The sequence below is a fragment of the Phalacrocorax carbo genome, chromosome 15 (genome assembly GCF_963921805.1).
Source record: "Phalacrocorax carbo chromosome 15, bPhaCar2.1, whole genome shotgun sequence".
Taxonomy (NCBI): domain Eukaryota; kingdom Metazoa; phylum Chordata; class Aves; order Suliformes; family Phalacrocoracidae; genus Phalacrocorax; species Phalacrocorax carbo.
Genome location: NC_087527.1, coordinates 3,523,484 through 3,542,309, shown reverse-complemented (window position 1 = coordinate 3,542,309; position 18,826 = coordinate 3,523,484). Strand labels below are relative to the sequence as shown.

Here is an 18,826-nt window from a genome sequence, read left to right as displayed (position 1 = left end):
TTTAGCTGGTAATGAGAACAAGTTGAGGAGAAGAAAAAAAACAGTCTGAAGGAGATGAGTCAGAGTTTTATGGACCCATAAAAGCTGTGCTGATTTACTCAAATCTAGAAGTCTGAAGTATAAAGAGATTGGATTTTGACAGGTTTAGTTGATCCATAGCTTTTTAAAATATGCAAAGCTTTTTCAAGCATGACACACATGAAAATGAATAATGATAGTTAGCCTGTTGCTGTAGGGTTGGGGGATTTTTTGTAATTAAACTTTTTTATGAATCTGCAGTGCAGAATTTTGCCAACTGGAGTGAGCTTGAGTGTGAGAAAATGACATACTATAGAGCTGTGTGAAATAAGTTAAATAGGTGCACCCCACTCCTGTTTTGTAGCTGTTCCTGTGACACCAGCTGTCGAGGCATAACAGTATCTACAGGGGACTGAAATGCCTTGTACATCATAATAAAGTCCTACTGACCACATTTCATTTTAACCTTCCTTCCTGTCCCCCTTTCTTCAATTTCTAAACCACGCTTCTCTTTTTTCAAAAACAGAGGCAGTAGCTAATCCAGCTGCATCCTGAAGTTGACATTTCATACTAGCACTGGGTGGAAAATTGTTTTTTCCATTAGCTTGAACCTGTTTTCAACATTAATTTATCCTATATCAGGACAAGACTAAGGTCTTTTAAATTCAAAGGCTGGGGATGGGGGAAGAACTGAGTGGGAATAATTCACAACCCATTATTTACTGAACTACTCCAGGTCATGAAAGACTGAGCTCGGCTCTGACTGTTACTACCAACAGAGCTCGGTTCTGGGGAGCATTTGAGTTGGTTTACTTTGTCTAAAGAACGAACTAGACATTAGATAGATTGGTTGTCTCACCTCTCTGCACAAAAGACCAAAGTTCAGGTTTTGGCTCTGTTAAGGCCGAGTAGAGACACATCTTGAGGTTGCAGCATCCTACAAAAATGTACTGTTAGTGTATGTATTCATAAACTATATATAATTTTAATTCCATCATTTAGTTCTGTCTTTTTCAATTAGTTTTTGAGAGTAGTACTATATTTCACCAGTTTGGATTTCCACAATGCCGTGTTTACCAGTCAGAAATCCATCTGTATTTATGAATTTTCCATAATCTTTAGGCTGCAAAAGTTATCGAATACAGGCCTGTCCTTGCATCCTACCAACATGGGCTGGATGTGTGTGTAGGAATGGACGTGGAATCGGGCAATTAGTCTGTCAGAAACAGTGTTTACGAAGAGACACCTGTGGGAATTCGCCCCTCTCTAATTTGAGTGTTTTAACAGTGAATTCACCAGAGTGGTGGTTATGGCCAGAGAATATCTGTCCTAATTTAAGTCAGGAGAAGATAGCATATATCCTGAATTTTAAGCAAAATAAATATGGAAGTTGGTAGCTGGAAGGAAAAAGAACGTAGCTGGGGAGAGAAATACCAGCCTATTCTGATTTTTGTTTGATTGCATTACACTTTATAAAGCATTTCTGTTGGGGTTTTTTGTTTGTTTTGCTTAAAGAAGAAAAATATATGGTGGATGCTTACATTATGTTCGTTTACTGAGAAGTAATTCAGGCGTTTTCCTGGCTTAATATCTTGTGATGTCAAATCACAATTCGACGGCTTCCGCTGGCACTTGCCACTTCTGGATGCGGGGCACTCTGGTTCTTAAGCCAAATTGCCTGTGCCTGGGCCAGCCACAGCAGCCTGTCTGATCGCCAGGTGCTATGGCGCTGGGGACCGAATGAGCTACAGTGACCCTACGTCAGTGGAAGAACGCAGCTACGTGCGTGCTGATTCCAAAAGCCGCCTGTCTGGGGCTCGGTATCAGCTCTGAAAAAGGGAAGAAACTGCTCTGTATCTCCTTAGTAACAGTTGCCGGGGTGAACTTTGCATTAATGTCAATTAATCGCTTCTATTATTAAATATTTTGTTGTTGCTGTTAAAATTGTACATAGAATTTGTGTACCTACCAGATTGTTGTTTCTGCTGAACACTAAGTGTCCAAAGTGTCCCTAGGAAGTTTTGGGTATTTATCCCTAGAGTTAACTTTTTGTCCAGGTTTATACTGGTGTCAGAAGCCCAGTAAATCTGTAGAATCTTTGCTAGGTTTTAGCTGTTGAAATAAGAGGTGGTATTGAGTCAGTCTCTTCTGTTTTATTGGATTTCCTTGAGAATTTGTATTTTAATGATTAACAGTGCGTTATTTCGTCATATTTAGCTGTGGCAGATCTCCAAAGGATGTTCCCAACACCACCTTCTTTAGAACAACACCCTGCCTTCTCCCCGGTAATGAGCTATAAAGATGGAGTAAGTTCGGAGACGGTGACTACCTTGGGAATGATGGAAAGCCCTATGGTCAACATGATGCCAACACAGCTTGCTGAGTTTAAAATGGAAGTGGAAGATGGATTAGGTAGCCCTAAACCTGAAGAAATTAAGGTAACATGCCGAATATGTGGTATTTTTATAGTCTCATCTATGTATGTTCTGATTTTTTTATATATATGTTTTGATTTTTTTATGACTTGTAGCGTGCGTAGCAGACTAACGAGTGTGAACTGGATCCATATAAAGTCTTTAGTGGGAAAAAAAAAATTATTCTCTAGTAAAAGAGCTTTTTAATTGTTTCCCTGATTTTAACAATAGGTATTTTTCTTCTGGTAATTTTGTGTTTGTAATGGGTGTTCTCAGGAAACAAACAATATTGTACATGAAATGAGCCCTATGCCTAACAAAGAATGTACGTATATGAAAAAACATCATACTTGTGACTGAGTAGCTGTTAAATGATTTATTTCTTCAGATAACTTTTCTGTAGCACCTTTTATGTATAGCCACTCCTTGCTGCCAGTCTCGGGGGATGCAGCTAGGATAAAGTCATGCATGTAGAAAGGCTGCCTTTTTCTCTCTGAAATGTTGCCTTTTTTGGTTAGGGTTGAAAATCTCTGAGAAAGCCCAGGGGTTGAACTTGCTCTGTTTCTTCTTCAGCTGATGTTACTTCACAAGTTTTAAGGCCAGATGGGACCATTCTTATCTGACTTTCTGTATAACACAGGTCAGGTAATGTCACATAGTTACTCCTATATTGAGTCCTATAGTGTATCTGAGTAAAGAACTATTTTTAAATGGGGACTCTGCTGCTGGGTACTAGTACTCACCGCCCTGATTTACACATCAAGATGTCTCCATTTTTCCATAGCATCACATAAAAGGACTTAACATAAGCACCTAGTGTACATTGATTTGTATTTCATTGTTCCATCTTTAGTATAGGTTAAGAGGTAGGATAAAATCATTCTGCCTGCTTGTGTGTATTCTGCATTACTTAACTTTTTGGGCCAATTTTTGTCACTTTTGTCAGAAGTTATCGTTATCATATGCCCATGCATATAGCCTGAGGGGTTTTTTTAAAACTTAAAAATGCACATTTCCCTGTAGAAATACGCATCACCTTGTTCTGCAGCCAGCTCATCTGTACGCAGGTAATCAAAAGGGAGAGATGCACTACAACTCTGTCTTCCTGATGGTCCCCACCCTTGATTTTATAGCCCAATTCTTCTCCTTGAGGCCCACCCTGCCCCTAATCTGCCACAGCCTGTTCCTTCTATTTCAGCAGCCATTCCTCTCCCAACACCACCTCCTTCCCTCTCGTTTTGTGCTCCTGTGAATGTTGGAATTAACTGAAGGCTTGTTTTTAACCATCTGCATTGCTGAGAGAGCTATACACGGAAAGATACAGCACTTGCAGTTGCATGGACAAGAAGTGGCTATATATCACTATGAGAATACTGGTGTGTAAAATTATCTTAGTATAAATGATTTAGTCAGCTATGAATTAGTAAATTTTCCTGCATGGCAGTAATAGTATTCCTTAGGCAGACTGAAAGTAAAGCACAGGCACGCCGCGGGGTGACTACCTCCATGAGAGCGTTCAGATTTGTCCCTGGGACAGGAGGAAGTCCCTGTCTGTCCCTGCGAGATGTAAGACAGCTTGTTGCGTTCAGGGGTTATGTCTCCATATTATGGCAAAGTGCATCCAGTCAGACCCAGGAGTTACCAGCGCACAGGGCTGCAAATGAAGCTGACGCTTGGGAAGAGGCTGAGCCGGTAGAGAGCTTTTTACAAACAATTCTGTTGAGAAAGAGAGACTTTGCAGAAGTGTAAGGATTTAGTTGTCAGTGGGCCCCTCGTCAGGCCAGGTAGCCACCTGGGAAGCGAGGCATATGTAGCGAGTCTGCTGTGTTATTGCGAGATCTCTTCTTCCTTCTGCCCTAACTTTGTAACTTGAAGGCGTGATGAGGGAAGGCGTCTACCCAGAGGCTTTGCTGAAGTGCAGTGTCCGTTTGCCTTGCGTAGTTTGTGGGTCTTCTGGTTTTTATACCATCACAGAAGTTCAAAGTAAGTTTTTTATAAGGTTTGTAAGGCTCCTCCTTACAAGTGGACCATGCTGGGTTTCTTTCTTCTGTTTGTGCAGTAAAGTATTTGCCTAAGAGTAGGATAATTTGGGCCTGGAAAGAAAATCTGTATTGGAATTTGTTGAGCTGAAAGTTTTTGAGTGTGCACAGGTTTTAGGGCATCATTGATACTGAAGATATTTCAGTCTCCCTCACAACCATTTTAGGAGTGCTAAAATACATATTTTAATTCTGCCTGATAACATTTCCAACAGCACAGTTTACTTGCTTTTAAGTGTGTCACACCTGCTCATATACACCAGTGGGGGAAACAGGCACCTAAACCCATTGCTACTCATTTTGAGAACATGTAAGTAGGTTTCTTGCGCTGAGTATTCAGCAGCTGAAGATAGTAATCCACACATTTCTCATCTCTCAATGCTTTCCGAGCCGCAAGGGAAAAAACGCAAAGATCTAATAAGACCTTAAATACTGAAATTCTGGGAGATACTACTGTTACCATTTCAATAAAGATTTTTACTTTGCAGTAGTGCCTCAAAAGGACTAGCTCTTTTCTTCTGAAAGAAACTTGGAATAACTCTAGAAACTCTGGCTGAAGTTCTTGTCATCATTCTCTGCCAACAAAGCTAATAGTCGATGAAAGTCTGGTTTGACTGGACTTCATTTATATTTATATTTACTATTATGCTTAGTGGATTGTTTCTATATTTATATTTAATACATATTTAATATTTGGGACATGTGAAATGTCCACTGTTATTACATGGATTATATTAATCCCCAACAAGGGGGTTGTTCAGAGAGGCTGAGCTAAGGCACCTAAGGTTTCTTCACACTGTGACTCAGCCTCTCTCCCCATTGTCACTATAGAAGCCTTGCAAAATCACTCTTTTAAGTGCCTAAATTAGGTGCTTAAAGCTAGGTGGTATGAAAATTTCATAGTACACTACTCTTCAGACATAGCCTGTCTTAAATGAGTCTAATCTAATTGTGAAATGTGACGACGTGGAAGTCGTATTCCGTCTCCGTGTAACAAGGAGCCTCAGCTGAGTTTCCTTGAAGGAACTGCTCTTGAATGTTTTGTGGAATGAGTAAATTTACTTAATTTTGGAAAAAATGCAGTTGTAGAGGGTTCAAACAGTACAATAGGTTTTAATGACTAATAAATATCTAAATATAAAGAGCAGCCTTACCTTATTGTTGTAAACAATGTCACTTCGGTGTTACAGGATTTTTCGTACGTGCACAAAGTTCCATCATTTCAACCTTTTGTGGGCTCCTCTGTATTTGCTCCGCTGAAGATACTGCCAAGTCAGTGCCTCCTACCTCTGAAGATACCAGATGCCTGCATTTTCAGGCCTTCTTGGGCTGTTCCTCCTAAAATTGAACAACTTCCTTTGCCACCTGCAGCCACTTTCATTAGAGATGGCTACAAGTAAGTACGGTCTTGTAGGAAGTTAGTTTGTCATGCGCATACCTAAAATGGCTCATTAATTGAAATTTTACATATATTAACAGTGCTTCTGCTACGCACCAGAACCATAAAACATCCTGCCAGGGTGTTCTACACCTTTTCAATTTGCCATTGTCTCAGAAAAAAAAAGTTCTGATAGTAGGAACATTTGAATTAAAAACAGCTTTTGGGAATCGGTGTCGTTAGTGTCCGCGACAGTCTTAGCGCTTTTAAAAGAACAGGAACATGGTACTTGAACTAATTACAATTTCTGACACAGGAAAATGCCGTAATTCAACATAAAGCAGAAGCGTTAAGGAATAAAATCGATGCACTTAAGCTCTCACATCTCTGCCCTCCCATTTCAGTGTCCTGCTCTCTAGTCTGCAGTGAGGTGCCCCTTCTTCAGACTCGTGTATTCAGTTTGAGCTTCAGCCTGATGATACCTGGTCCTGGTGATACCAGTTTGCCTTCGGAGGGCTCTTAGAATTTCGAGTGGGCCTGTGACAGCTCCCTTTGCCCCGTTCTTGTGTCAGCTCTTTGAGTTCTTGCGATTTCACCTGAACGGGTCACCTAGGGAGCTGCTAATCAGAGAGGCGCTGAGGGCTGCATGCTATCCTCCGCTTTCCAATACTGACAGAAAGGGCGCCGTGTCTCTCCTGGCTATGAGAGCGCTGTGACCTGTAAGCAAAGACGGCTATCAAATCTAAAACCTTGTATTCCTTACTCAGTTTGCAGAAATTAGCGATGTTTATGGAAGGAATTCATTGCTGGAGATCATGAAAGCTATCAAGAATTTGCACCGTTAAATTCATAAAACCTCTTAAAAGGTATAATAATAGTACACAGGTCTCCTGCTGCATTGCATTAATTTCTAGAAGTAGCCGCCTGTATCTTTAAATCAGTCTCTAAATCCTTTAAATCAGTCCTTTTCCAGCTCCAAAGGATCCTTCAGTGTTCTCAAAAGAATTGCGAAAAAGAAATTGTAAACCCTTGATAGTGCCTAGGGAGCAATTTAATTCTCAGCTTTTTTTCATAATAGTAACCGATTCACCAGGCCTGAGCTGGTTATTAATTTCAGGTATTTGTTGGGGAAAAAAACCCTTTCATTTTCAATATAATCCAATTAGAGTGAAGATTATTACTGCAGGCTTCCAACAGAGTGGTGATTGCCAATCAAGGTTTCTAGGTCACCTTTTCTTATTAGTCTGAGGCTTTCAGTGTGCTTCGGATTCAGAACTCCTTCAAACCTTTGTTCTTTTTTTTTTTTTTTTTTCCTTTCTCGGTTTGAGGTGGACATACATCAGTTCAAGGTAATAAAATTATTCTGAGGAATAAGGTCTTCATTGTTTTCCTTTTCAAGTCACTAATGATATCTGAGCATTAAAATAGTACTCTTTTTAAATAACACACAAAATACACAGTAAGAACAAACATGATGAAGGAGGGGATAAAGGTTTTTTTCAAGAGACTCATTGAATTCCTACACTTTTTCCTTGCCCTAATGTGTAAAGAATATGTTTCAAGAAAAGTGAGCAACTTCTTAGCAGCTTGGAAAGGAAAAACTTAAGTGAAGTCTTACTCTTTTGGCCCTGTATTACCTGTTTCTTGATAAAATGAGTAATTCCAGAGAGAAGATAGATCTCACAGGAGAGTACAAACTGTTCTTTGGTCACTTAAATTTGGCAGAAAATGACAAAAACAGAGCAATAAAAACCAGTCATGACAGGAGATGACTCAAAAATATGATTCTTAGCTTTACTGGACTAAGAGTCTGTAATGCAGTGTGTCATGTTGTGCCATGGACTGTGTCATCCTAGGTGAGTATTTGCATTTAGAGTATCTCAAACCCTGTTACCGCCGGCATGCACCGTGAGGCAATAGCGTGTACAAGTGCCCCATGCGTGCCTTCTGACAGCTATTTACAGTGGTAATTTCTAAAATAAAGTAAGATTTCTATGCCTCTGAAGTATTTTCTTCATTTCCACTAACGTGTGGAATTGTTTTTGACACAGATAATTGTGTTTAAAACAACAACTACAAATCTTTCTCTTTTCCCTAAAAGAGTTACAAATCTCCTAAAATCTTGATAATTCATCTAGAGCTTCTTCTCAAGAGCATTTGAGCTCTAGGCCATGGGAATAATCTTTGAGGGCTCCGTGCCTGTGGTGATACCTCCTTATTCTACTGATAAGGAACGATGGTGTTCATGATGAGAATCGCAGTTTTAGTTGAGAGACATGAGTAAAAGGCGATGAGCAGACGTTTGAAGGTGTTCTTCCTTTACTGCCGTTACAATGAATCCTTTCAGTTTTCACCATCTCCTTGTATTTAAAAATAAGTTTTGACAAAATCAGTCTTTACAACCAACCAGTTTGTGATGGCATTTGACTCGGTTTGTTCATATATTTCTTGTAGCAATGTGCCTAGCGTTGGGAGTTTGGCCGACCAAGACTATCTTCAGATGAACACTCCTCAGATGAATACACCAGTGACGCTAAATAGTACCGCTCCGGCCAGCAACAGCGGAGCAGGAGTTCTGCCGTCACCAGCGACTCCCCGCTTCTCTGTCCCCACCCCACGCACTCCCAGGACCCCAAGGACTCCTAGAGGTGGGGGTACTGCGAGCGGCCAAGGATCTGTAAAATATGACAGCACAGATCAAGGTTCACCTGCTTCTACCCCTTCTACAACCCGACCGCTTAATTCTGTGGAGCCGGCCACTGTCCAGCCAATCCCAGAAGCCCACAGCCTGTACGTCACCCTAATTCTTTCAGACTCTGTGTTGAACATCTTCAAAGACCGTAACTTTGATAGTTGCTGTATATGCGCCTGTAATATGAATATTAAAGGTGCAGATGTTGGATTATACATCCCAGATTCGTCTAACGAGGATCAGTACCGTTGCACCTGTGGCTTCAGCGCTATTATGAACCGCAAATTAGGTTACAACTCCGGGCTCTTCATTGAGGATGAGCTGGATATTTTTGGCAAGACCTCGGACATTGGCCAAGCTGCAGAAAGACGACTGATGATATGTCAAAGCAACTTGATCTCTCAGCTGGGAGAGGGAGCTAGAAGGACCCAGGAACCTCCAATGAGCCTCCTCCTCCTCCTCCAGAATCAGCACACACAGCCTTTCACATCTCTGAGCTGCTTGGATTATATGTCCTCCAACAATCGTCAGACACTCCCGTGTATGAACTGGAGTTACGACAGGCTGCAGGCAGACAGTAACGACTCCTGGATAGAGTGCTTCAATGCCCTCGAGCAAGGCAGGCAGTATGTGGACAACCCCACTGGTGGAAAAGTGGATGAAGCCCTAGTAAGAAGTGCCACTGTACATTCTTGGCCTCACAGCAATGGTACGGGCCAGAGCAGGTTTTTTCCTTTGAATTATTTGTGACCTCTGTAAATTTGTTTGGAACTTGCCGGTCATGAGCCACTTAATCTTTGTGGGAAATGATAGGCGTAAAAATACTCTAGAAATAAAGTAGATTTCTGAAAGCTTTATAAATTACATATAAAATACCAATAAGACGGTCGTCCTTAGACTTTGTGGTCTAAATTGTGTGAGAGTCTGTGGAAGTTCCCAAATCTGAAGCAGAGATGCAAAACGAATTTGACTATTGAGGGGAGGGCAGAATTATGGCGCCCTTTTTTTAGAGAAGGGTGTCAGCGGAAAAGAATTGCTCTGTATGAAAGTGTCACCAAGGAAAAAAAAAATAATGTTATTTTATAATCAAATATTACCTGTTTATGTGCTGAGGATGCTCTGACTTCTTATGACCCGAGCTGGACAACAGTAACATTGAAAGGGATGTGAAAAGGGCTGTGATGACAGCTTTATTTCAGTAACGTTTTCATAAATTCCCACATTAAAGGCTGTTAAGCTAATTAGAGTTGTACAAACGGGCATTGTGAAGAGCAATGCGAAGGAACAATAAAGCCAAAAATACTGCCGTCTCAAAATAATTCTTCCTGTTCCTCACTGAAAATGATTGCTCCTTTGTCGTTCGCAGTATTGGATATCAGCATGCTCTCCTCCCAGGACGTGGTGCGCATGCTGCTGTCGCTACAGCCCTTTCTCCAGGATGCTATCCAGAAGAAGCGAACGGGAAGGACCTGGGAGAACATCCAGCATGTGCAGGGACCACTCACCTGGCAGCAATTCCATAAGATGGCAGGACGGGGAACCTATGGTACAGATACCGTGTTATATGCCAACGGCTAAAATTAAAGCCTAGTTTTCTGGAAACGTGCGCTTTCTTCTGGAAATACATTAGAACAAGTGGGCTCTTTAGGGAGCTCCACACACGCCCCCCACCCCCCGCCTCAAATGCCTTAAAGGCTTTAATACTGTCGTGGAGGTTTTACCCTTCCAGACTGATGAATATTGAGAGTGCAGAAATGCTGGGTGAGGATCAGACTCCCGATCTGAATCTCTGTTTTGGCTGGTACTGAAACTAGCTGGTGTATAAATAACATGGAGAGGAAGCTGTTAGAGTTGTACCGAATCATACCGGGGAAGAGGGGTTTTCTGAGCTATACAAATACAGAAAGAGCAGGTATGCTTTCTCCACTAAGAGGTTTGCTTGTTCTAAGGTTTCCCATAGTCTTAATAAGAAGTTTCAGTTTAAGTATCCCCTGGCTATAAGTGACACTTCTGGAAAATACAGATTAGAAAATAGATTTTGTATGTGCGTATTTGCAAAATAATGACTGACCTTTAAACACGTATTTCTTGCCTGCAATTTATTTCAGGATTAACTGATACAGTCTTGCTTAGTTGTTTTTTTTTTTCTACAGTTCCATTGTGCTTTGCTTTATTTCCTCTCTGTTGGTATGTAATATATTGCTGCTTTCCTCCGTGGCTAGGCCAACTTGTGGTAACTACAGTTCCTGCCTAAAGCTATTCTGCTTCCCGAGGAGTACCTCTAATCTAATAATTTTGCCAGCGTTTGTAACTTTAAGAGTTAGGATTTGCCAGTTGTTACCAGAGAATAAAACAAAAATTACCATACAGTAAGTAGCAGAGCCTTTGATACAGATTCAGTAATTTTTACTGAATGTTGACTTTTTAATAAAGTTGGATTATATTCTGCAGAAACTCCTGGGTATATTTTTGCTTGAAACTTTCAACAGTATTTCTTCCAGTGAGCACAGTGTCTGGAGATACCAGGTTAGCCTGGGGGTGATCCTCAGCTGCGACGGCAAGTGCTCTGGAGCGCTTCCTACGGAGAGGAGCAGGAGGCAGCTTTTCAGGATTACACTAACTTTGCCTAGTACTACATACCTGGGAATAAGTTTGCCTAACCCTTTTACATAGTGGTTTTGCACAACCAGGTGGAGGCAGATGAAGAACTGTAAACCGGGGTTTTATGTATTCACGTTATTACTGTTGGTCGAATAGGAGCTCGTGAGATGTGGCTGTGGTTATGCCAAAGTAAAACCGTGAGATTAAGCCTCAGGAAGGGCAATGCATGGATTTACAGTACTCTGAAAGAATTTTTATTGCAACTTTCTAGTCAAGTTTAAATGGTGAATATTTTTTTCCAAGAAAAAAGCCTGTGGGAGAACATGGGTTTCTCAGGCATGTTGCAGCCTCGGTATGTGTTTCCACAGTACGGTCAAACTTATAGGAAGCTCAGCATGGCGAGGGATTCACTATTGCCAATTTTCCTGTGCAAGAACCCGCTTCCTGGTACATCAGAGAACCCACTGCAGCTAAAGCAGTTACTTTAACATTTTTTCTTTCTCTTTTTCTCTTTGAAGGCTCTGAGGAATCCCCTGAGCCTCTTCCGATCCCGACTTTACTAGTGGGTTATGACAAGGACTTCCTGACAATCTCTCCGTTCTCCTTGCCGTTCTGGGAGAGGCTGTTGCTAGACCCATACGGGGGCCATCGGGACGTCGCCTATATCGTGGTGTGTCCAGAAAATGAGGCCTTGCTCGATGGAGCCAAAACTTTCTTCAGGGACTTGAGTGCTGTATACGAGGTTGGAAAGAGGAACCACACTGAATTATTTCTTCTTAAGTGTCACTTCTGCTCTACTGCATGTTCACTGGGAGAAATCCAGGGTTTTTAAAGCTACAGTTATTTGAATAAGGATATCTTTCATTTTGAGGACTTTCTGCACTTTCAGAGTCCAAGAATGCTATCTAATGGAGTTATACTGGGATTTTCAGGGTGTTTGTTGCCATCTGCTCTTTCCAGTACACATTCTCTTATTTTACAGAGAATATAACACAGTTGCAACCTAATGCATGAAGGCCCAACCAAACTAAAGAGCAAGGAATATAGATGAGAAGAACTGATGCTTTCGTGTAACTGCTAGGCTGGAGATAAAACCACTTCCTTTTTTTAGCATGCGCGTAGTGTACTATTGAATATGTAAGATGACTCTGTAACCTCAGTTTGGCTGTAAGTGCAGTTCAAGTTAACAGATAAACGTAGCCTTTCATTTTTATAGTTATTAAGAAGCCACCAGATGTGCGCTGGTAACAAAGGCTTTATGCTACAAACCGGTCTGCATAACTTGCTCAGGTGCTTGGCACCTAGTTACAAGCATTTTTCCTTTCCTCACCAGATGTGTAGACTTGGCCAGCACAAACCAATCTGCAAAGTGTTACGCGATGGGATTATGCGGGTGGGAAAGACTGTGGCACAAAAGCTAACAGACGAGCTCGTGAGCGAATGGTTTAACCAGCCTTGGGGCACTGAGGAGTGCGACAATCATTCCAGACTCAAACTTTATGCGCAAGTTTGCCGGCATCACCTAGGTAAGTCCACCACGGTTCTAGCAAGGCTGTTTCATTTTCTGTAGGTATTTTAGAGATTATTTGCAGTAGGTGGAAACAGGGCTTTTTCTTAAGGTATGGATTATGACTGTTTAAGAATAAAAAAGGTATTATGAGGCTTTGTCTTAATTTCTTCATCTTTCCATGTTAAATTGGCCTACTTTAGAAAGTGTTGTTGTTTATCAGTCTGGTGACCGTGTCAGAGATTCAAAAGCCAGTTCTTACCTCTTTAGAAAAGGCGCTTTGTATGTCTGAGAGATGTTCTGCACAAGACTGACTGCATAAATTGATCTGGTTTAGATGCTACTGATACGTGTCATCACACCAGTGTGACAGAATGGCATAGATGATGCCTTCAGGCATAATATTTATGTGAGAGGGGAGTTCACTAAAACTCTGCAAAGGAAGAATGAGCTGACAGAGGTGAAAAAGAGAAAGGAACAGTATCCTTGATGGCTGGGGCCTCGATCTGCTGGGTGTGGATACTTGGATCCACATTTCCCTGAAGCATCGTCTCCTCTGGACCTCACGTAGGCTTATTTCCATCCTGAAACAGTGACACATTTTAAAAGATCAGGTTTTTGGGCGTGTTGTTTTGTTATGGCAACCTGCCGTATTTGTTCCTTTATAACGTAATGTCAGGTGTGCTTGTCTCATGAAGGAGTGTAGAATGTAAGAACATGAAAGGGTATAAAGTTTGGGCTACTGTCGGAAGACTGGTCCTGGCTGAGCCTGGATGAGTCCCTGGACTTATCTCACATTGCTCCCAGATTTCATCTGGGGAGGGACATGGTGGTTCCATTCCAGAGTGGATCCAGAGGCAACAGAACGTGTTGGGTATATGACTGCGAAATGGGATCTTAGTACAAGACACAGACCCATCCAACACGTCACTGGAAATACATTTGCTGAGGCAGTGCCGGTCAGCAAGACAGGCAGTGATCACAGAACACCAGCCACGTAAATGTTTCATGCTTGACCTGAAATGTGCAAACTAATTTTTTTGTTTCAAAAGAGCCAGGAACTTTAAAGTGGTTTCTTGAAAAGTGCTTACTCCCTTTGCTCTGGAGAAGGTGTGACACTTCTTAAGTCTGCTTGCTTTGAGGACTGGTGATCTGGTTTTGGAAAGAAGTTTAAGCGAACACATCAGCTGGGCAGTTCTACAGACTGCTGAATACTCGCCCCATCCTTTGAGGAAGGTTTGGCAGAACAGGCTACGACTCATCTGTCTGAAATGACCCTCATGTTGCCTCATGCGGTCTGCCTTTAGTTTTAATTTACCACGGAACTGGGAGGGAGGAATTATTACACTACTTAACATAAATACCCCAGGCTTACATGCAGAAATATGTAGCATGTGCACAGCCAGTTGAGGAACTGGGCTGTTCAGCTCACACCTGAGGCATCTGGCAGGGGCAGTGTTGGAAACGTCGCCTGCTGGCAATTTACCACCTCTGAGAGTAAATAAATATTCATTTACTTATTTTTTATACATTTATTACTTAAAAATAATCACACTGGTTGCTCCTCGGTATCGGAAGAGATGAAATAACTATATTAAAGTTTGCCATCGTTGTAGCTCAGGTTAAAAGGACTTCTAGATTTTCAGTTCGACAAAGGTAACCTGTAGTAGATTGCAGACCTGAACGCTATATAAAGCTGTTATCGCAACACAATCTAGCCAGAGATAGTGACGTGTCAGTAGCAACTTCGATTCACAAGGCTCCACAAAGTCAGTCCTGTTTTTAAAGACATTTGATTCATATCAGTTAGAAGTGAAACCCTGAAGAATTGATTCCAAAGTAAATATTTATAATGGAGATTATATTCACTTAGCATCTGTATACTCTTAGAATATTCTAAAAGCACAGAAGATACTCTGTGGCTTTATGGTTGACGCAGTTCGCTTTGATCTGACAGACTGTCATTAATCTCCTTTCCTCTTTATATGCTCTTTCAGCACCTTACTTAGCCACTCTGCAGCTTGACAGCAGCCTATTGCTGCCACCTAAGTACCAAACCCCAGCGCCAGCAAGCCAGACACAGACAGCACCTGGGAACGCTGGACCTGTACCCTCAAACTCAACATGTCTTTCAGCTGCTGGGGCACCACCAACAGGCAATTCTTTTAACTCCACGCCCAGCGGTGGGACCACAAGCCTTCCGGCAGGAAGTAGTTCATCCTCTGGATCCTCTGTGCCACAGCTGTCAGCATCTTCTGCGACACCCAGCGTCAACCAGATGACCACTACCTCTACTCCAGGGTTTAGTGGGAACATTGGTTCAGGGCAAAACACCAGCACTGGGGGAAGCACAGCAGACCGCTCGCAAGGAAGCACAGGTCCTGGAGGAGACACAGAACCGGGCCAAAACGTACCACAGCAGCAACAAGAAGGACAGGAAGGGTAGGTTATTCAAGTGCTCAGATAATGCAAAGTACTTCTAATTAAATCCACTGTTCTCCTGTTTTCATACAACTCATAACCCTTAAGCCTTATGTAGATCCTTGAAAGGAGAGGACCCTCTGGCGTGTGTAGTGCTGCTGACCAGCTGCAAGTGGAGCGGGGCCCGTTTTTATTTGTTTGTAACAGTTACTGGTAAAGGGGACTTGGAAAAAACCAAACCTCCCCTTTTTCATTGCAAGAAGCAAAGCTTGACTCAGCTGCGCGACTGCGGGTGTTGTAGTGGCGTTTGAGGTACCCCACCTGGCCTGCATTTGCGGTACAAAAAGCCCACGGGGTGTCTCGCAGGCTCCGAGCCGTGTCTGCTAGCTCGGTCTCACATGTGTCAGCTACTGCAGGATATCTCATGTGGCACTGAATGCCTCTGGCCGTGGGCAGCTCGATCACACCTGTAATGCATAATGATACAAAACGCAATGCAAGTATTTTTTCCTAATTTTCTTGCAATGCAAGTACAGTTTTGCAAGCAGGGATACTGTGAGGTCAGGAAACAGGATTATGTTGCTGTTACTTCAAAATAAATTTTAGCAGCACAATTTTTTTTAAAGACTTCTTTATAAATAGTCATCCATCAAACATAAAAATTAGGAAAAGGTTTTTTAACATCTTATGTAAGTAAATTCTTGAGTGAACATGTTTTTCATTACTCCCATAATAATGCATATTACTAACAGTCATGATATATGTTATGGAGTTCCTGTATCTTAAGTGAAAAGCCCACATCCTGTTGTACTTCGGGTTATCCTTAAGACATCTGTTCGCTGGATCTATGCAAAATACCATTTTATCAGCTGCAGCATGGTTTCTGACCAAGTAAGTCTGAGCTGCTTTTATCACTTACAGATGTTGAGCCTCCCGTTCATGGCTGAGGCATGGAGGAGTGTTTTACCACGTAAAAAATGTTCAGTTGCTCCCTCCATTACCAATGGAACCTTCTCTGTAACTGCACAGAGGACTTCAGTCTCCGCGGATATTTCTTCAGCGCTTTTCCTCAGTTCTCAGTTCCTTCAATCCCGCTTCCCTCCTACCTCTCCCAAAAGAAAACCCTCAACAGCACCACAAACCAGGCATGCACAAACATAAAAAGAAAACTCACAGAGCTAATATTAGTCAACTTTTCCATATTCTTCAGACGTAATCTATTCTGATTGCATTAAATGAGGTGATGTTAGACTTTATGGTAAGTATCCGTAATGCATAATTAATAACAGGTATTTTGGATTAAGAACTGCTGTGAGTAGAAGTCGTCTCTCTGTCACTGTTGTCATGTTTTTCAGTTTTGCCTCTGAACATGAGAGTCGCTCGGTATGCCCCTTTCTCCTCCTCTGCTCCAGCCTTGCACACCTTTACAGAAAACCAGTGATTAATGATTTTGACTTGCCTGTGAATCTAACGACGTGTGTGTCTGTAGTGTTACAGAGAGGGAGAGAATAGGGATTCCCACTGAACCAGAGTCTGCGGACAGCAATGCCTATCCTCCAGCGGTTGTCATCTACATGGTGGATCCTTTTACCTACACTGCAGATGAAGAATCTGCCTCAACCAACTTTTGGCTGTTAAGTTTGATGAGATGCTACACAGAAATGTTGGATAACTTGCCTGAGAATATGAGGAATTCTTTCATTCTCCAGGTAATTCTACCTTCCTCTATATATCTTCACACTGGAGGACCATTCTATCACAGCATACTTGCAATACATGTGCTATGCTAAAAGATACAAAATGGAAGATAATACATAAAATTTAGGTGACGTTAACAAATAATTTTGTTGACAGTACAAGGCTATATATTAAAAAATACTTGCTTTTTTTTTTTGATGAGGGTATTCATTTAAGGCAGCCACGGTATTCTTGCATCAAATCTGTTGCATGGTTCTAGCAATCGTATCTGCTCGATGCTTCCTGCAGAGAGTTTTCAATTATTTAACTTGCAGCTTGGGTTGCCATTGCCAAAAAATGTCCAGTTGCTCCTTTGATGGCTTTGCATGTTGAGTTGTTTTCTTTTTATATTCTCTTGATTTATACCATTTAATCCAAAAGAAGTATGTGAAACCAGGCATTTAATCCATAATTTCACTATTGTGTTGTTATTATCTGCTTCTTCAAAATAATTTAGTATGTAACTTGGTGTATAATAATAGTTACTTACTATGGAATTACTTAAGAATCGAATTGGTGTAGTCAGAAGCAGAGCTTGGCCTGTTGCCCAGACTGCCTGCATCTTGCCATGCCTCCTCTTTCACAGTGGCTCAGTCTAAATAAATGGGGGGAGAATGGGAGGCCAGACGTTCCTGGCTATGCATGTACGTGTGCAACACATGCAAGAAGCAGCATGTGAATGATTTCTGTATACCTTATTCATGTATGCTCAACTTGGCTTGAAAGGACTTTAATTTAAATGATTAAAAAAAAGAATTACAAGTTACTCTAGCGTCTCAAAGTGGGCACAGAAAACATTTGTCACTTTTGGTAATCCTGACCACATCGTTCCCTGCAATGACGGGGGAAACTGTCACCGAAACGTTTCAGGCTTGGGGATGAACTGAAAATCAGATTCACGACTTCATATTCTGGTAGGCTGCAGGCAATTTAATTGATTCAGACCTGAAGATACTAAAGAGAAAATAGCCACCGATATCACTGATATACGTCTGAAATACGGGAACACGCGAAACTGTAGATTGAAATTGTATCTCAGTCTGTATAAGACAACAAATGGGCGTAGCAACTCTTTCTAAGTACTGTTTATTTTCTGGGCACTTACCATTTGTTTCCCAAAATATGTGGCATTTTGCCAGTTTCAGTAAAAATATTTAACAGTTTTCAATAAGTAAAGGGTAACAGGATATAGTTACCAGCACAATATTCTCACAGCTGTACCATAGTCTACACAAATATACAGTTACTTCAAAATAAATCAAACCCAAATGTTTACAGATTTATTACAATTCTTATGTAGAATGGAAAAGCCCAGCTCCTGAAATTCTTGGATACAGAAGTTGTCTTTTAAAAACACACGGTCGCATTTAGTAAGTAGAATATGCTACCAAAGTAACGATGGCTCAGGCAAGAACCGTAGAGTAGTAAAAGCTTTGTGATACTGAAGTTTTATTACTGCTGAAAATATTTGTCAGAAGAATCTGCTTGGGTCTCGTAGTGTCAGATACAACATAAATATTTTGTATTGACATTTCTGCTCCAAAGATCTCGCTGCTCAAAAGCAAATGTGTCCACAGCCATGAGTAGGGCATTGTATTTCTCAACACGACATAAAAAAAAAAAAGAGTTTACAGGGATTTAATTATGATTTTAAAAAGTATTTGAACTGAAAAGATTATTTTTGTTATATTTTCTTTACTACTGAGGAATGTCGTGTCATTTCTCCTTCATGTTCTTGCTGTGCAGCTGGGTCTTAACCACCAAACTCAAACCTCATAGGCAAATCTTACTGTGGTTCTGTTTCTTGCTGGTCACACATGTAAATTTAAGTGTCTTCCTTCGCATTACTTTCTGGAACAAATAAAACCGAACAGCAGCATAAGGTTGCTGAGGTTCTGCTGTCTGCTAAATTGAAAAGGAGAAACAACCACACACATCATTATAATAGAAACTTAATTCTGCTCTCTATGGTCGTCTTTAAGAACGACCCCGTGGTGCTGATTCCCACACGAAGAGCAA

At 41.3% G+C, this 18,826-nt stretch overlaps 1 protein-coding gene across 2 annotated transcripts in view; it reads left to right on the top strand.

Annotated features, from left to right (window-relative positions):
* The window catches only part of MED13L (mediator complex subunit 13L), a 204,213-nt gene that overhangs the window by 166,317 nt on the left and 19,070 nt on the right, over window positions 1–18,826 (top strand). For both annotated transcript variants that reach the window (XM_064466708.1, XM_064466709.1), the window contains 8 exons: window positions 2,236–2,456; window positions 5,662–5,867; window positions 8,304–9,250; window positions 9,908–10,087; window positions 11,661–11,884; window positions 12,476–12,668; window positions 14,647–15,091; window positions 16,560–16,779. In XM_064466708.1, coding sequence (XP_064322778.1) covers window positions 2,236–2,456; window positions 5,662–5,867; window positions 8,304–9,250; window positions 9,908–10,087; window positions 11,661–11,884; window positions 12,476–12,668; window positions 14,647–15,091; window positions 16,560–16,779 — 2,636 coding nt within the window. The remainder of the gene's footprint in view (window positions 1–2,235; window positions 2,457–5,661; window positions 5,868–8,303; window positions 9,251–9,907; window positions 10,088–11,660; window positions 11,885–12,475; window positions 12,669–14,646; window positions 15,092–16,559; window positions 16,780–18,826) is intronic.